At 33.9% G+C, this 18,582-nt stretch overlaps 1 protein-coding gene across 2 annotated transcripts in view; it reads right to left on the bottom strand.

Moving 5' to 3' along the window:
- Tlk (Tousled-like kinase) overlaps window positions 1–18,174 on the bottom strand; it is a 58,060-nt gene extending 39,886 nt beyond the window's left edge. For both annotated transcript variants that reach the window (XM_088259137.1, XM_088259128.1), the window contains exons 1-2: window positions 17,806–18,174; window positions 12,581–12,640 (exon numbers count right to left, since the gene is read on the bottom strand). Coding sequence is in view for 1 of the 2 variants with exons in the window: in XM_088259128.1 (XP_088115254.1) it covers window positions 12,581–12,608 (28 nt within the window). In the remaining variant the exon portion in view is untranslated. The remainder of the gene's footprint in view (window positions 1–12,580; window positions 12,641–17,805) is intronic.
- Window positions 18,175–18,582: the final 408 nt, after the last annotated feature.

The raw sequence follows: 18,582 nt of genomic DNA on the forward strand, positions 1-18,582 counted from the left end.
GTTCTAGGATCATGCCCACTCTGCCGCAACTTAAATCGTATTCGATAGAAGCCATTTAGACTAACCCGAAAATAGTATGGAACATAAATATTTGTGTTTATCATAGAAGATAAATACATTTTATTTTATTTTATAGGGTGCAAAAATGCCCCTCAAAGAACAAACCTGTTAGCGAAATAAAAATCACTTTTAGTATTATAAATCATCCTTCCATTTTATTTAGGTAATATCGAACTTTCTAAAGCCTCCAAACAAAGCCAGTGAGAACTCGGATTAGGATTTTGAAGGATGACGAGGTGAGATTTAGAATTCGATGTCTCAGTACATTTAGAAGATGACCATTTATAGACAATATTTACTATTTAAAGGTTATAAATCTGTACCAGTATTTAAAGTATATAAATCTGTACCAATCATATTTCAATTGGTTTTTACGTATGAGTATGTATGAATTTCTATCAATTATATTGTTTTTTTTTATGCCGGGTTTATATATAACAGAAAGCAATTTATTTATATGCTCATTTTCTTTACATATCATCTTCATCCCCATTTAGTTCGGAATATCTAGGTTCTAATCAATTGGAAAATACCGAACTGAAAAATATAAAAAAATTAAAGTGAAAAGTGTGATTTTGCTGGAGATTTTGGCGACCTATGGCAAAGGTGTAGATTGTTACAATTTTTATATTTTTATTCATACTTTCTAGGTTCCTTCCTATTCTTTATACGGAGCACATAAATGGCATAAATTTAATAACGCAGAAAATATTATCGTTATTTGTGATAATTATACATAAAATATTTTTTCAATAAGTTACAGTGATAATATAAATAAGATTTAATATTAGAAAAATATATGTTATGTACATAACTAATGAATAAGAAAAAAATGACCAACATAAAAACTGGGCTTAGTAGGGCCGTTGTGGGTGATTAGAGATGAAAGGTAAGTTATCAAGATCTAATCGCAATCTAAATATGGAGGTGGATTCGTTGTTTAGTTAGGTGGAAATAGGAAGATACTTATCAACGAACTGTTGGTCAGCTTTCGATATCTCTAAAAATACGGGATCCTAACGGCACGGGCTAATATCGACTGATATTTTCTCGTCTCTTTTCAGTTGTGTCAGCGAAAGGCGTTTCTAAGGAGAGTACCGAAATGAATTATGAAGGAATGTTTCAGGGTGTTTTGAGACACTACAGAGCAGAGAGGACTTTATCTAGAGTCGGCGCAAAGTGATCATATAGACGTTTTGTGTCGCATCATGGGAACGGGGTGTATAGGGGACAGGAAGAGATCGGGTATCGAGTAGAGACGAGTCGGGCAGTGGAAAGTAGAACTGGATTCACCTGTTCGGTGTGGCGACCACGATCAGATATAACAATTTGGAAACAATAGACACAGAGATAAGCGCGCAAGACGGCGAAATGGCGGATCGGATGGAATCACACCCAACATCCGGCGGGGGGTTTTGTGAAATTCTCGAAAGGTGGGTGTGGGGGCGGGGTGGTTAGGGGGGGGGGTTTACCTCCTTCATCCTTCAGTCTCCCTGTAACCCCGCTCTTGTCCCATCGCCCACCGGTGGGAGAGGAAATCAATACGCGGGGCAAATGTGGCCGGCCGTATGTACACACATTCCGGCGGACGGGGTGAACTATGGGAGGAGGGGGAGGGCGACACTGGCGGCAACAGGGTTGCCCAAAATTCGATGCATTTATAATGTGCAACTAAAAAAAACGACATGAAGCATCGGGGAAATGGGAACATCGAGATACGAGTCTTAGGATGGATACCTGATTGCAATTTAAAGAAACTAAAAGTACAGGTGAATTCTAGAGAAAAGTCACATCTCATACTAATTTATATGAACCGTGTGAAAACTAATTTATTACATAATAATAATAATATGCTAAGATTTTTTATATCCATCTGCATAGTGTAGTGGTTAGCGCGTGCTTAATTCCCGGAATCAATTCCTAACGGAGTCAAAATAAATACAAGTGAGTTGTCAATCTAATATTTATTCAATACCAGCCTGACCGGAAATGGAAATGTGGTAAAGTGGAAGAGCAAGGGGGTCTGAATAAAAAAATACAGTATTTCTTTCCACACACATTTTAAGTTCAATAAAAATTAACAAAAAAAAAAAACAAATACACATAATTAAATCAGTGAGAAATTTATATGTGGATAGTTTTTGGATATATGATGTGTATAAAAGTGTAATTTTGTTGAATCGTCTGACAGTGTAAAACATAGAACTTTTTTTACTAAAAATGTATACAAATTAATATATAATGTATACAAAAATGTACACAATTTAAGAGCCTGAAAATTTAATTGAAACGTTATTTGTAAAATGTATAATATTATTGATGTTACATATTATTGACGAACCGTTGGGAGAAGGTAGAAGGGAGAAGTAAAATGTGGGCTAACCTAATAAATACATATAGGATATCAACAGTGAACATAAAAATATACGGTTCATATTTGGTTTAAAAAATGCCTAATCATTTGCTTAATTTATGGGTCAGACGTCATCAGACTGGATAATTTGCCAGCCCTGATGGATGGCCGCGTAAAGGGTGCCTGCATCTCCCGCAAGGGCGAACATCTCATAATGGGCGGCAGCGGTGCGGGGGGTGTCGCGGGCCACGGGGCGGGCGGGGCGGCGGGACGGCGGGGGCGGTGGGGGCGGCGGGGTAGCCGGGCCGGGGAGGCAAATGAGCGCGAATCAGGAAGGAGGGACATTTTTCTCACAGCGCAATAAACACACCGAAGGATGCTGTTGCGGGCGAGTAACTGACGGAATGCTGAAAGGCCCTTCAGGGCGCAAGGCGTTTATCTTTATTATCCGAATATGACGATGCCGCCTCATAAATCCGATATCCTTACATCAATTTTAATCCGACAAGTTTGAAAATCGACTTGAGTTTTTTTTTATGACAAGAAAGCCAACAACCGAATAAGATTTAGAAAAGGGGGAAAAAACACTTTGGCGTATGTTAAAACTGTAAAAAAAATGCAATAAAATATTTACATATTTACAAATCGGTAGATGAAATGTGTTGCCGTGAAAGATACGAGTTTGCCGCTCCCGAAGCCGACATTTTGAAAGAAAACTTTCCGCAGAGACAAAAGGTGAAAGAGGCGAAAAGCGCGGAATACAGTGAAAACTAGAATGGTAAGGGCGGGGGCGGCCATGCGGCGGGCGGGGGAGGGAGGGGGAGGGGGCGGGCGCCGCCCACCGCCCTACATTCTACATTCAGCTGAAGTTCGCCACCCCCGAGCACTATCTCACTGTTCGCAGTACCCAACAGCGATATTAAGCAAAGCGTGTGTCTGCACCATAAGCTACTAAACACACCCAAAAGAAAGATGGCGAAAATTTTGCGCATTCAGATTTGATGGTGACATTATGACAACTAGCGAACTAGCCCCTTACAAATGTTCCTTCGATGTTCTTAAGTTCGCACGTTACAATATAACAAAGGGGCTAAAATGCGTACAAAAACAGTAACATTGCAAATCTTTTAAATAAATTTCTTTCAAATCAAAGATTAGATTTTTGTTCAAATTAGGATCAGTTGTGAGTGGACGGTCAAATATTCAACCATTATTATATAAATTAAATATGAAGAATAATGAAAATTAATAAATTTTAATAAACATGTACTTATTCAATAAATATTTAGTAAAAATGAGTATGTTTTTTGAATTACAGTATTCTTGCAGTACATCGAAACAATACTAGTTTCCAAAATATAAATATGATAAAAACGTATATTTCTGAAAAAGGTACACCGTCAATTTATTTATTTTCATGTAAATGTTTTTTTTTAGATATCTTTCATACTAATGTAATTAATTACTTCAGAAGGCAAAAAACGAACATTTGTCATCATAAAGTGAAAATTTCCTTTTAATATGGAATTCCACAAAATAATCAGCAGCCGCAATTTAAAAAAATTAATACTACTATCAATATTAATACTTATTAATCAAATGAATTATTATACATAGGTACGTATAAAGGAACACAAAATATCTAAATTAAGTAATAAAATATATGGAACGTCGCAAATAGGGCGAGTCTGAAACCACCCCCGTTCGCGATCTTAGTTGTTTGTATAAAATATTGCGTAGTTTCGTCGGATAACTGGGGCACAATTATTGGCTACAAAGGTCAACCCGAGTGGGAAATGTTTGATGAAAATGCGCATGACTATTTAGTCACAGAAGGATTAAGTATCAGGACCAGAGTCATGCTTTATTGATTTTCTTCGAATGCACTAACACACCTGATTACGGTGTCGAGGTTATGACGCAACGGGCGAATCCTGCCGCCCAGTCGACTAAAGCAAATAGAAACTCCCTATTGCGGGAAAGGGATCAAGAGTCCTTATCTACTTAAAACATCGAGTAATTAAACATGTATATATGTATTTGCTTATCTAAAACGCAACAAGATTATTATTATCGTAACAAATGAGCATCGTCTGCCGCTAAACGTAGGTACTGGTACTCGTACTGCAACTAACAGAAAAGTCTCTCAGATCGAAGCGGTCTCGCGTGCGGCGTGCGGCGGACATTTTGTGAACGCTTAGTGAGTAATCCACATCGATACGGTTTTGTGTTGGGGCTAATGAGCAAATGCTACAATATGAATGCCGACGCAGCGCTAAAAATAGGTGGACTGTGACGGTGATCAAGAGATCGCACGTAACAAATAAATAAAAGCGCACCAAATGCCACGCTCGACTCCTTGCCGAGGCGGCCGAGGCGGTCGTGGCTGTGCGCCGCGCCACCAGAGGCATCATCTCTCCGCGCTCTCTGCGCTCCGCGCTCTCAAATATCGCGGAGTAGGAAACAAGATGGACGTGGAGGTGGACCCGCTCCGGCAGTGATGGAAATGGGTATATTATGTACGATACAAACGACATACCCACATACGTATAATGTAATTCCATTACAATCCGAGCGGTTCGTCAATAAGCCGTTAAATGGTCGCCGGTTACTGGTTACCAGTGTATCCATACACGGGAATGTCGCGCAATGAACGACCAAATCAAATAGAAATATGAAATAACAGCGTACCTTTTAAACATAAAATGCAGCATTGTAACTTATTCAAATGGCTGTCTGTTTTCTGAATAATCTGCTCTTTGGACGGGATAACAGGGATGTTCTATTCCTTTAGGGTGTTGAATTAATTTTCTAAATGCGATTGAAATATTATTTCAAAATATTTACACAATATATTATCACAATAGTGACATTGGCTGATGTTATGGAAAAAATAGCCAATCATAAACAGTTCAGCATGGGATTTTTCGTGCTTATTCATATCGACCCGGTCCAATTAAGGCACGTTTTCGTATCCACCAAATTTTCTGACCTTTAATATAAACATATAAGTAAGTTCAAAGTGCGTTTAAACCTCAGAATCTCAGAGTTGAATGCGGACTGGTTTCTTCCTGGATAATGCCAGCCATTTAACAACCGTACATAAAATATGTTCGCGCTTTTGACGGTCGGCAGTTTTGTTTTTCAGCGATTATTCTGTGCAACATTTTGAGTGTGTCCAAATACTTGTTCACAAATCTGGATGATCTCCAATTACAGGAGTTATTTTTCATATTATTTTTTGACATCTCATTAAAGATGAAGAAGAATATGGAAGTCTGGGCATTTACGGGGCTGACTACTGTCATAGACTGGTTTAAGTGATCACTTTACACACGTGTAACATTCACCAATTCTACCCATTATTGACAACCATATTACTCAAATTCTTGGAAGTTCTATATAGGTATATGAACCAACATTGTTCTTGAATCACTAGAACTTCACTAGAGACATCTATTGGTGATATGAAAAGAAGCTTTTTATTGAGCAGAAACTCTTCTATTAAATGCCCAGACTTCCATATTCTTCTTCATCTTTGATGAGATGTCAAAAAATAATATGATTATTCTGTGGTTTGCAGATTTTTTAAAAATGAAAACTTATCTTAAATAAAGTGCAAATGTTATAAGTTTTCAATGATTACTTTTAACTGCATTCAGTTTTCGGGAAATAAATGGAATAGACAGATGTTAAAGGGTTGTCGGGGCAACGATTGTGTTCACGATCAAGCGTTTATACCATATATTAAAAAAAAGAACATTTAAAAAGACAACTTTTTGCATGTAAACATTCAATATATTTAAAACGCCATTCATTTTAATATGCAGTAAACTTTTGTTATTATTAAAAAAATCGTAAGGTTCAAACTTCGACCAGTATCATTAGTCTGATTTTGGTTGGTTAGAAGATATACAGCAATAAGCCCGCCAATGTGCATATATTCCGTACAAAAAGTTAAAATAAATAAATAAAATGTAAAACTCCAAAGACAACACAGAATGACCATAATCAAGCACTCCGCAATATAGATAACAACATTGCAGATATACCATATACCTACTTGATATTATATTTAAGTAAATACACACATTTATCATAACAATACATATTTCATTAGTATGAAAATGGCCGAAAAAGAAGCCGCAAGAATACAAATAGGTATGTTTTTTCCAACATGTTACTTGATTAATAAGATTAAAGTTCATGTATGCTCATTGCATAATATTATTGGTATATTTTCAATATTTTTACATATTGTACTGTCGATTGTATCATATAATGTTGTTCGCTCCATAATTAGTCAAATGTATTTTTTTTAAATTATTTCAATTCAAATTTACAGAAAAGGCAGTATTTTGATGAATTCTTTAAAAATAATAAAGTATCAATATATGTCAAAACGTGTTTAACACGATGTTTTAGAAGTAGATTTTATGTAATTTAATATTAATGTAGGAAAACGCTAGTGTTATGCACTCGAAGTAAGGATTCGAGAACTATAATATCATAATTCACACTAAAAACAAAAACAAAAAAAAATACGATTATATGTAGGTATGAAGGCTATTGCCCTATCAAATTGTGAACCAAACAATCGCCGTGGATTTTCATGACAAAAGAACTCATGGATGCTGCATAAAAAAAACATGATTTGAAGGCACGGCCTTGATTACGTTACTCAAGAACCTAAAACCTGAGGATGAGGAGAGCGGACCCCAAAAGTCTACAAAGATGATAAGTTGGGATGGAGCCATGAAGAAGAAAAAGATATGTAGGTATGAAGTCTCTAGAATTTTCTTTTTGTTGAAAAATAAACATTTGTGCTCTTATGATATACACAAAAATTTCAATCAAATTGTATTTTCAGTCTAAATGGCTTATGTGAAAATATGAATCAAGTTGAGGCAGGGTGGGTGACAAACCTAGGGCCTCTGGCTCAGAGTTCACGAAATTAATAACATGATTACAACCGGATTTAATATTCGATACATAATAAACTTTAATTTTTAAAATCCAAAAGTCAGCCTAGCTTGGCGAATTTAGTTTCTGGATAGTTTGAAATATTTTTATTATTTGTCATATTACATATTGCTGGGTACACAGAGTTAAATAATACTGTTCATGTTGACCCTAGCGGGAATCGAATCAGAGGCCTTATGAAATGAAGCTACGCAATACCATTAAAGCTATGGCTGTAATAAGAATGGATTGGTATTATAAATCGCTTTAGTGAACTGAAGAAGGATATTATTGGGTACACACAATGGGTTCCTGAAAATATTTTCTTAAGGACAATATTTTTTATCATTAACATATTAACATAAATTATAAAAAAATACTCTGATAATATAATTATACTAGTAAAATGGGTGATATACCTTTATCTTTATGATTTTATTTAATTCATGACAATATCAATTCGATATGGTAACTTGAAACGTGAAACCGTTAAATATTCAAGACGATTAATTCCTCAGAAAACATCTATGAAATAGTAAACACCCGAAAAGCTATCTATTCGATATAGTGAAATCTGAAACCATTAACACAGCTGTATATACTAAATTGAGGAAACTATTGAATAAAATTATATTTATAAAATATAATTGAATACCATGATCGCGGTTCAAGATAAATTCCATAGAATGATGAATGAATGAAACAGAATGTATATTTGTAAACTATTGTGATTTTTTTTAATCCCAAAAAAGTTTAATTAACTAGAATAATTAACCGATACAATATTGTGAAACCGGTGAAAAACCCAACCAAGCTTTGGCTATTGAAAACAAGGAGCTTTCCTGTAGCCTATGTCTGTAAAATATTATCACAATTTCTAAAACTGATACCAATATCCTATTTAGTATCTAAGTTATAAATTTGTTATATAAGTATGCGAAACCTTCTAAACTCATGCAGCTACAAAAAATTGCAACAGACTTATCTCATTTTATTTTCGCAACAATAGAAATATTCTGAAATCATTATCTTTGTATGTGATCTAAGCATGCGTGTAATATAATATGCGATGACTCGAATGTGAAATAGGTGTCCAGGATTCGATTGCTGCCAAATGCAAAATGAATCGATTTTTTTTTTTCAGGTGGTTTAGGTGTTTTGATGTATATTTCATACTTAAATTCCCCAAATTTTCTTCCATCTGCAAACAAGCCTCTAAAATACAGGGCTTTTCCTTAAAAGAAAAGTGTGTTTCTGTCAGTTTAAGCAATAGATAATGACAACATTTTGCTTATATGACAATATGGCGAATGGTGAACTCCTGAAAGTAATGTTTATTCCATATTACTAAAGAAGATTTCTGGTTTCAGCTAAGAAAAATTGCGCGACGCATTTCTTCTAAAATACTATAAACTCCGTCCATTACAAAAATGGGGTGATAATTAATAAATTATAATTACTTATAATAAAATTAAATAATCTTATTACCTAGCTTGTATTTGTCATAAGCAACAATGAATACGGAATAATGATATTTGTTGTTGTTGTTTTTTTTTAAAATAACATTTAAACCTTGGAGACACAGAAAAATAAAAGCAAAAACATACATTTAAATCAATAAAAAAGAACGCACATAGAAAAATTATACAGTAAAACATAAATGAAATCGTAAAATCAAAATAAAATAAATAAAATTAATTTTCGTCTGAATGTCAAAATATTTAAAATTTTGTTGAAAATGCTTTAAAAAATTGTGCTGGTGATTTTAAAGCATTTATCCCAGTTGGCCCAAGTGCCATTCGCACTTCTGATGTACATGCGTCAAATCGAAATGATGAAGTTCCGATCTGGTGAAAAATATCGGCCAATGCAGGGTAAAATAATCCGGAAGATGATTATCCGCTAGACTAGACAAGTTATAACATATATCATAGATACAGAATTTAAAAAAAAACATGATTTATACCTCCTTATTATTCTGAATTTTGGGATGTGGTTAGTTGTGTTAAAAATATTGATCAAACGGAAAACATCCGTTGGATTAAAAATAACCATAATAGGTATTACTGAAGGAGATTAAGAACGACATTTAATTTTCAGTATTATTCGAACAACATGTAGGATTCATTGAGCATTTAATTTGGAAACTTTGTGCATATTTATTGGTGGTTTTGTAATGAATAATTATTGATAAGCACATGGACGCGGAAAACAAATAGCTACATAAGATTTCTGATAAGCTGATAGAAATATATAATAATATGTTATATTCATTGAAAAAGAGGTGATTTAATGACTAAACATGGCTGAGACGGGGATGAAAGTGTTGACGAACCCTGCGTTTAAAAAAATATCCAAACCATCACACATATAAATATTGTAAAAAAAATACGATATCCTTTGACCAGTGTGTTGATCTGTAAACACATATTATTATTCAGGTTTAGGAAAGAGATTATTAAATACCACATGACAGCTTTGCTGGGCATATTTGGATTATGTCACAAAAGCTGTGTAGAGATATGGTTGAAACAAGGGTTCGCCACTACACCGGGGTAATAAAGCCGAGAAGAAAAAATACCAAATTAAGTTAAACTTCTCGGCGACTAATTAGATTCAGATCTTCCTCTTCGGTCCCAGAAAAATAAAAAAGTCAGAGCTGGTTTCTTCCACCTGGGATAACTGAAGCTTTGGTGGACCTTTACGTCGTGTCGGGTCTAGCTATTAAAGTAGAAAATTGGACGAAATCTTCCAAAATATCAAACAATCTACAATATAATACTTGGGTGAGCTTCTGAGTCAAGTAAAGGAATACTCTCTGAGCTCCGATGACAAATCAGCACTAAGTTAGGGGACCGGGCTATTGCCGTGTTAGATCCCACTGCCTGAAATTCTTTGCCTTCACATTTAAGGATAATATAGAATCCCAACCAATTCTGATCACAACTGAAGATACATCTTTTGCTAATTTTATATCCAATAAATAATAATTTCAAAATCTTTCTTCTTTTTAATTTCAAAGTTTCGCGACGCCTTCATTCTAGCTCTAATAAATGTATTATACTCGTATTACATAGTATATGGCCATATTATTATGATACAAAATATAACACATCGCTCACTCCTTTCAACAACGTCATATCAAAAAAACTTGATATTTTAGGAGATCGTTTTTAAAGTTTAAAAATATAATAAAATATATTAAAAATAAATATCAAGCCACCTATTGAACTTTTTACTGTGAAACAGATTTTTTTCGGTAAAACTTAAATGTTTTTTCTCCATTTAAAAATTATTTAGTATATTTAAAAAAAACATTAAACAATATCTTTTCTTCAAAAAGCAAAAACAACACTTTCTGTCCTGTAGCGGCTAAATATTAAGTTAAAATATGACGCTCTTGCTGGAATATAGTAAATTTTCTGGGCATTCAGAAAACATGCACAACTGAAAATTGACGATTTTTGATATATGACGTTGTTAAAAGGAGTGAGCGATATGACAAATAAGAAAAAATGTTAGCGCCCAGAGACGAGATTTTTAAAAAGGTGTCACAATAAAAATAAGCCAAATGTTTTAATATATCATACACATTATAAGGTTGAACGAAGCTCCCCCAGTGTCACATTGTGGCACTGTAAATATTTATAATTATTAATGTAATTTTATCTTGGCAATCTAATCGAATGCTAATATTTACGGGTACGGAACACGTTGTTGCTTAGTCAGGAAATGTTTTATGTATAAAGGTGTCGTATTTGATCAGTTGTACTTATTTTGTTGCCATCACAATACATGTTTTAAAAGTCGTCGAGTATCAAATCTTTTTGCAGATTTTACTAAGTTTGTGAACTACCTCAGCGAATTAGGTATTGATATCGTTCAATTCTCAATCATTTAAACTTTTAAGACTTTTGTCGCTGTGTGTGTTATTAATAAGATGAGATACTCGCATCTTACAAACAAAAAACGCGATAATAATAAATATAGCAACACGTTAGCGGTTAGATGATCGCCATGTTTTTATTATTTGATTTACTTGTTCATGACAGGTTTTTTGTGGGTATTTAAATTTTAGTCGGATTGATAGCGTGAACAAAACACCAGGATTATTGAAACGATAACCTTGGGAACGATTCGCTATTTCTTGTCTGTACAAATATTTATTTCTTAATTATGCAAAGCATGTGTTACAACACAAGAAATTAATATAAATTGTATGAAATCGAACTTTTATTGAAGGCATAATGTTACCGACATAAATATAGAATAAAATGTTCAAGGTTTACTTTAGCAGCGTTAAAAATGATTATTTAAAGAAACAAAAATAGAAGGAACGGGGAGCAGAAAAGATTTTTATCCCTATAAATAGACGAGAATAATAACCTGTCTGTGATGGCAACTTATTTTATTACACAATATTTCGAGCTAAAAAAAAACAACGAATCTCCCCCTGTGGTTCCTGAACATGACAGCAGTATTCAGTAGGTACCTACTGCTAGCTACTGGGTACCTACTGAAAATTTCGGGCTCGAGTACGTACTTTACAGATATTTTTCTTTCAAAAACACTCAAATATAAAAATTGACATGATATGAATCGTGTAATAAATAGTCAAGTACAATTGTACATCAAAAATACTACTTTATGTTTTAAAAATTCGAATAAGACTATGGAACAAAGCAAAAATATTTGTGTTTTCAGAAAGAAGAAGAATATAATGTAAGATGTATTAAAGTATCATTGCATTGTACTGCTCAGTATGTAATGTTTATATGGCTTTGGTAAAATTATACTGAATCCATCATATGGCTGTTAGGCTAATAATTAACACGTTTAGCTTAGCAAGAAGTCCCAAGACGAATTTCAGATATACTGTGACGTTTAAGCTAAAATAGTATGTTAATGCAATACCATCCGAAGCATCTAGATACGTATGTAATTTACGATAAATGAAACTCCGCATTAATCCAGAGCGGCGACCAATCCACCATTTAGTGTGGAATAAGAAACGTACATACGGACATTTACGGCGTTGTTATAATTAGCCTTAGTCTTAAAATAAATAAAGTGTGGGATCGAAAAGTCATTCATGTTCCAAATTTTGCATGCTGATATTTGAATAGCAAACAAATAAGTATATTTAAAAAAAATATGTACAAGTATTTACTAAAATAATAATGATCGTAATCGAGTAAAACTTACCGCCACCGGAGAAGTGCCTTTCCGTCATGCCTCCGGCACTTGCCAGTTCCCCATCGAAATCTGAAATAATACAAATTTGTGTAATTTTCAGGAAATGAACATAACAATAGAGACAACTAGATATGGAAAAAAATGTAATAGGAAGAAACTAATACCTCTCAAGCGCACTATAGAATCGTGAAAATGGTTCTATATTTTAATGTTTTACTATGTCTATATCTTACTGTTTTACTAAAGGGTTTCACAAAGCATCCCATTACATTTTACTTCAGCTTGTGAATCTTTCATACAAATAATATGAAAACAACATATCGTTTGATGTTCTAAATTCCAAAAAAAATCTATAATTTAAATCATTGTAAATTGATGATAAAACTACTGTACTTTATATGAGTTAGTAAGTTATTTAATTCCATCCTACCAATCGCTGACGTTACATTTGGTGAGATAGGTTTAGCACGAGGTGAAGATGAGTCCAAACTCAGTTCTATTTAGGTTATTAATTTTTTTAATTCAAATTATTATTATTTCTACCGTAAATTATTTCTACCGTATTATCAAAAAAATAAATTATACGTAAATATGTACAGTTTTCAACGGCCATTTATTATTAATTTAAAACCAGTAAAATGACTAGTAAGGTTTCTTGGCTACTAGTGTAGCTTATATTATAGGATTGGTTCAATCACTTCACTATATTTTTTAAATTATATACGAATCACCGCACACTTGAGAAGTGACTTCCTTCAAAATCTTTTGAACTGCTTTTCTTTCAACTGGACAAGCTTTTTTCTACATGGGATTCACCCTTTCTTAGGGTTTTACATAATCTAGATCAAGTGATTCTTTCACTTATAGTAACATACTTTTTGCGTTCTTGAATAGTATCTCAAATATAAATATTTTTTAAATTTCATTGATTCGGCAGTCACTTTGTGGTAAAATTTATCCATTTTTAATTAATGTTTTACTTAGTAAATACCACTATTTCTTAAAATCCACTGTGACACGTGTTTCGATGCATTCCGCATCATTTAAAATGATGCGGAATGCATCGAAACAAGTGTCACGGTAGATTTTAAGAAAAAGTGGTATTTACTAAGTAAAACAAAATTTAAAAAAAAAAGCTTTTAAATACGTTTTCCAGAAGACCCTTATATTGTTCCCGACTTTTTTTTTAGCCTAAGCTTTATAATTCGGTTTCAACTGTTCGTATTTTTAAAGATTTTTCTAAATTTTTCACGTGTTTTCTCATTTTCTCTAATTTGGTCTATGGTACAATAACTCGCAGAACACGCGATTAGTCCTTATTTTGTCTATAGACAATCGCAGAGCATTGTGTAAAGATTGTTGTAAGAAAGTTGAACGTTTTTGTCTAGTAGTGGGTACTCCACTATCTCAATGCAGTAGAAATGTTATGTGGAGTCAGTGATCATAGAGAATAATAACGAGAACAGTCAGAATTGCAACGTGATCATTCATGGTTACGAAGAGAGATAGAATTTTATTCCAACTAAGATATTATAAAACCTATCCCGCTTTTCGCTTTCATGTCTTCCTGGCTCATTAAAAATGAGGATTATATTTTAATCTCTATATGCCAGATATAACATTGTTTTATATGAATTTATACTGAACTTGATCCGGTATCCCCTCAATTTATAAAATACTACTATTACTATCATCACGCCGTTTCCCCGCAGGGGTAGGCAGAGAGGATGGAACGCCACACTATTCTGGTCCTGACATACACTCCTAGCCTCCTTCACATCCATATATCTAGTTATACATGGTATCCGATTACGCAGCCTTTTGACACCACCAGATTTTATGTTCTGATTGATCTGACCATTTTAACCCTTTCCACTCTGACCATTTTTTCTCGTAACTGATCAGCTACTCTGATAAAAAAATGTGACGTTTTTCTACAATTAAAATAAATATTTTTGCTCCCAAATTTTGGGACACTCTGTCTGGCAATTCGTATGACCATGTTAATTAAGATTAACTGTATTTATCTGAAATATTTTTTGGTAGAGTATATTATACTTGGGTGATAGAGAAATCAGTGATTAAAGTTATACCTGCGCCGGGCCAGACATTGTGGCCCACGGAGCTGCCTACTAGAATAATAGCGTCCAGAATGTCTGGAAGTGGTAAGAGTTGTGGCCGTCCTCGTTGTGTTCCCTCGCTCACATTTGCCAAATAAACTTTCTTAGTCATCTCTCGTTATCCATTCGCTCCACATGTCCAAACCACCTTAAAGAACTCTTCTTAATCTTTCAATTATCCCTAGTTCAACACTCCTTTCTAATATCTATAACTTTCTGATAGAAAAGGAAAATTACGAAGATCTTCAAATATTGAATATAAAACTATCCGAATTGATAAAATATACTTTTTGGCCAAGGATCAGTAGATAATGACAACAGACGAGAGCGGAGAGAGAGCGTGAGAATTATCCCAACTACAACATCTATCATCTCTTCTATTGTGGTTTAAGGTTAACGGTTTTACTTGAGTAACGATCGTCTTCTTGGATGTATTCAATGGTTACTGCCATCTCGTGACTCTAGTAGTCCCTCCGAATTCGCGGATACGTTATTCGCGGATTATATTCCAGCTGTGGCAAGAAGAGCGAACCATGAACCAGCCCGACTCCATATTGCAATATTTATTTATTTATTTAGTACTTTCAAACAAATAACATGTATTTTCAAACATTTTGAGTGTGTCCAAATACTTGTTCACAAAATCTGGATTATCTCCAATTACAGGAGTTATTTTCATATTATTTTATTTTCATATTTATAGAATTTCCAAGATTTTGAGTAGTGTGGTTGTCAATAATGGGTATAATTGGTGAATGTTACACGCGTGTAAAGTGATCACTTAAACCAGCCTATGACGGTCATCAGCCCCGTAAATACCCAGCCTTTCATATTCTTCTTCATCTTTGATGAGATGTCAAAAAATATATGTATTTTCCAATTCATTTACAGTGAAGCGCCCTTGTGGTAGTATTTTACGAAAATGGCGCTATATAAGTTATCCAAATTTATTATTATTATTTCAATAATTGACTCCGTAGTCACTTTGTGGTATTTTAAGAAATGGTGGTATTTAGTAAGTAAAACTTAAATTAAAAATAAATATTATGTTCACAATTCGCGCGAAGCGAAGGATTACGTTAGGATACTCGGGGTTCCATACACGTACTCATACAAGCTTGTGTAAGCTAAACACTTTATGTATACGAGTCCATTGAAAAAATCATGGGATAACTGAACAGATAAATAAATCTTTGAGTAGGAATAAGTATGATAAGAAAGCTAATACAATGTATAAGTATTACTTTTTTAAAGTAAAAAAAATACAAAGGTCCACAAAGTTAGAGGATTTTAAGGTACGTGTTTTTGGCCAAATCAAACATGAGGTAGAATTTACGATCTTTAGACTGTCTAAAGACAAATTACCAGATTGATAGAAGTTGCTCCATCAATCTGGTGCACTATTAGTATTATTATGCAGTAAGGTCCTACCTACCTACCTACAGTAAATTTAGCGCATTGGTGATTGTGATGTCTCTTCCCTATTTTAACCCTAAGGTCTCAGCTGAGAACGGAAGTGTATACCTGGGTATGTAAGACTAAAGATTACGCACATTCGGATTTTGAAATATAAAAAATCTGAATGTGGGTTAGACTGCATTTAAAATTAAACGTTTTTATTTGTTTAATCTAATCACCTAAACTATTTTTTCGTTTATGATATCGTATGCTTTTACTAGACCAAATTTTGTAAAACATTCTCTCTCGTACATTATTTTTTCAACATACCAAAAATATCCACACAGCACACAATGATAACGATCCATACGCGTCATTAGATACTTTAACGTAATTGATTTTATAAAAAAATATTTAGCTTTGCATATAGAATTCAGTCACAGCTGCTATGTAAGAATCCGCAAATCATCAAAAAGCAACAATTGATAAATAGAAAACGTCCATTATTACAGTAAATGCATTATGAGTTATACTCAAATGTTTTCCCGTGTGATTTATATACGACCAAATGAACTCGACCACTGTTGGATATCCGAGTATTTTCTGGAAGAATGACCGGTATTATGGCAGATTTGCCTTATACCTGGAGTCGTGGAAGGAGAATCCAGAGGGTTAATAGGACAAAGAAAAATAAACATTGTTATCGCTATTCGAGTCCAATTCTAGGTTTCAGTTCTTACATTATCGTGTATTTAGAATTACGATTATGTAGTCTACGTCACACAAATGATAAATAACTAAAAATAAGGTGAAGTATTATTATTAGCTCCGAGTGGCAGACAACAGTATGTATGGAAATACGACGAAAGTAAGGTAATACAAATCCTATAAGTTGATCGGTATCGAGTTGTATGGGATACACCCTTCGTTCCATTGTATAATCGCAAAGTACAAGCTCGACATATTTGAATGCCGTTAAATGATACGAGATACGGCCAGGTAATCGTAGTCATGAAATCTGTTTAATGGGATGCAAATAAATAATACATGACGGACTTGTAGCTGACAACGTGTTACTTTTACAGTTCGACACATATTTTGGTGGGAATCTAATCGTCTGATACAAATATCGTAACATGTCAACGACTCGGGCCAATCTAACCTAAGACACTTGTTATGAACGTTTGGCCGATGATTTATTTTCGAGCCGAGCTTGACGTAAAAATACGTCGATCACGATGCTTAATGTATCTAAATATGGTAATCTTGCCACATCCTTCCTACCAGCAATGAGATTTTGCGACAATGTAAATGCACTCGACAACTAACTACACTATGATGTGAAAGATTAATAAAAACTTTCCAGATTAACATTTTGGATAGAAAATATAAAACGCATCACTCGCAATGTCGAGCTACATTCCTAGCTTAGATAAAAATAAGCGTTTTAATTTGTCAATTGAATGAATTGTAAGACACAAACTTTTATAATGCGGATACGGGATGCTGAATAAAACTAGATTTACAGAGAAAATATTTACCACGGCCGCTGATCCGATGAACGTATTCACCATGACACTATTACCGTCAATATTTGAAATCATTTTGTGGACCATAAGACTTATAATGCAAAAATTAAACGTTTAAATTAGTTACAATTCCAATTATCCGATCAAAAGTTCACAAAGTGGTCGAGTTTAGATCAAAATATCTTACCTTGAAGACGTCTTAAGGCCGCCAATGCAAACTAAATTGATAATACACAAACATCGGAACAGCACAATAATAATTTGCTAATTATTGGACACTTTAAATAATCAAAATGTGACAAGAACTAGAAAACCCATCTCGAAGATGGCGACCGCCCGCTACTGCAGATTTAACATTTTCGATCTGTCACTTGCCTCAATCATCCAATTATTGTACACTTTTAATATCACGTTCCACTTTTTTAACTGTAATAACTTATTATATTAAATATACACTTTCAGACCTACCACAATATAAAACGTAACAAATATTTATTGTAAATAGTTTACTACATGCTTTTGATATACATTTTTGTTTTGCAAAGGTGAAGAGACTGACGTCAGGCGAAGAAGCAGGCGCAGGGGTGACAATCTACCGGTAACATGTGGACTTAATCCGGTCTGTTCTGTACAAAAGTAGGTAGGCACATCATGATAACCTGTGTTCTCCGTATTATTTATATTACGCTAAATACATCACAAATTACCCAAAATGTTATTATACTAAGTTTAAAAAATAGTTATATGTGTACGTCACCGGTATAACACTAAATAAATCTTTGAGAGACGTGAAAAATCAGCATTCAAGTGCAAACAAAAATATTCGTGCTCAAAATTTTCATAATTGGCGGGCTATAATTACATTGATATGTACTCGTACCTACAAAACCACAATAATATAATTCTGTTGTTACCTACATGTAGTATATCGTCTTCGCCTAAACACTTTTCAATGAAAAGGCGA

The sequence above is a fragment of the Brachycentrus maculatus genome, unplaced genomic scaffold, assembly GCF_059751285.1.
Source record: "Brachycentrus maculatus isolate JH-2025_06_01 unplaced genomic scaffold, ASM5975128v1 h1tg000110l, whole genome shotgun sequence".
NCBI classification, from domain to species: Eukaryota; Metazoa; Arthropoda; class Insecta; order Trichoptera; family Brachycentridae; genus Brachycentrus; species Brachycentrus maculatus.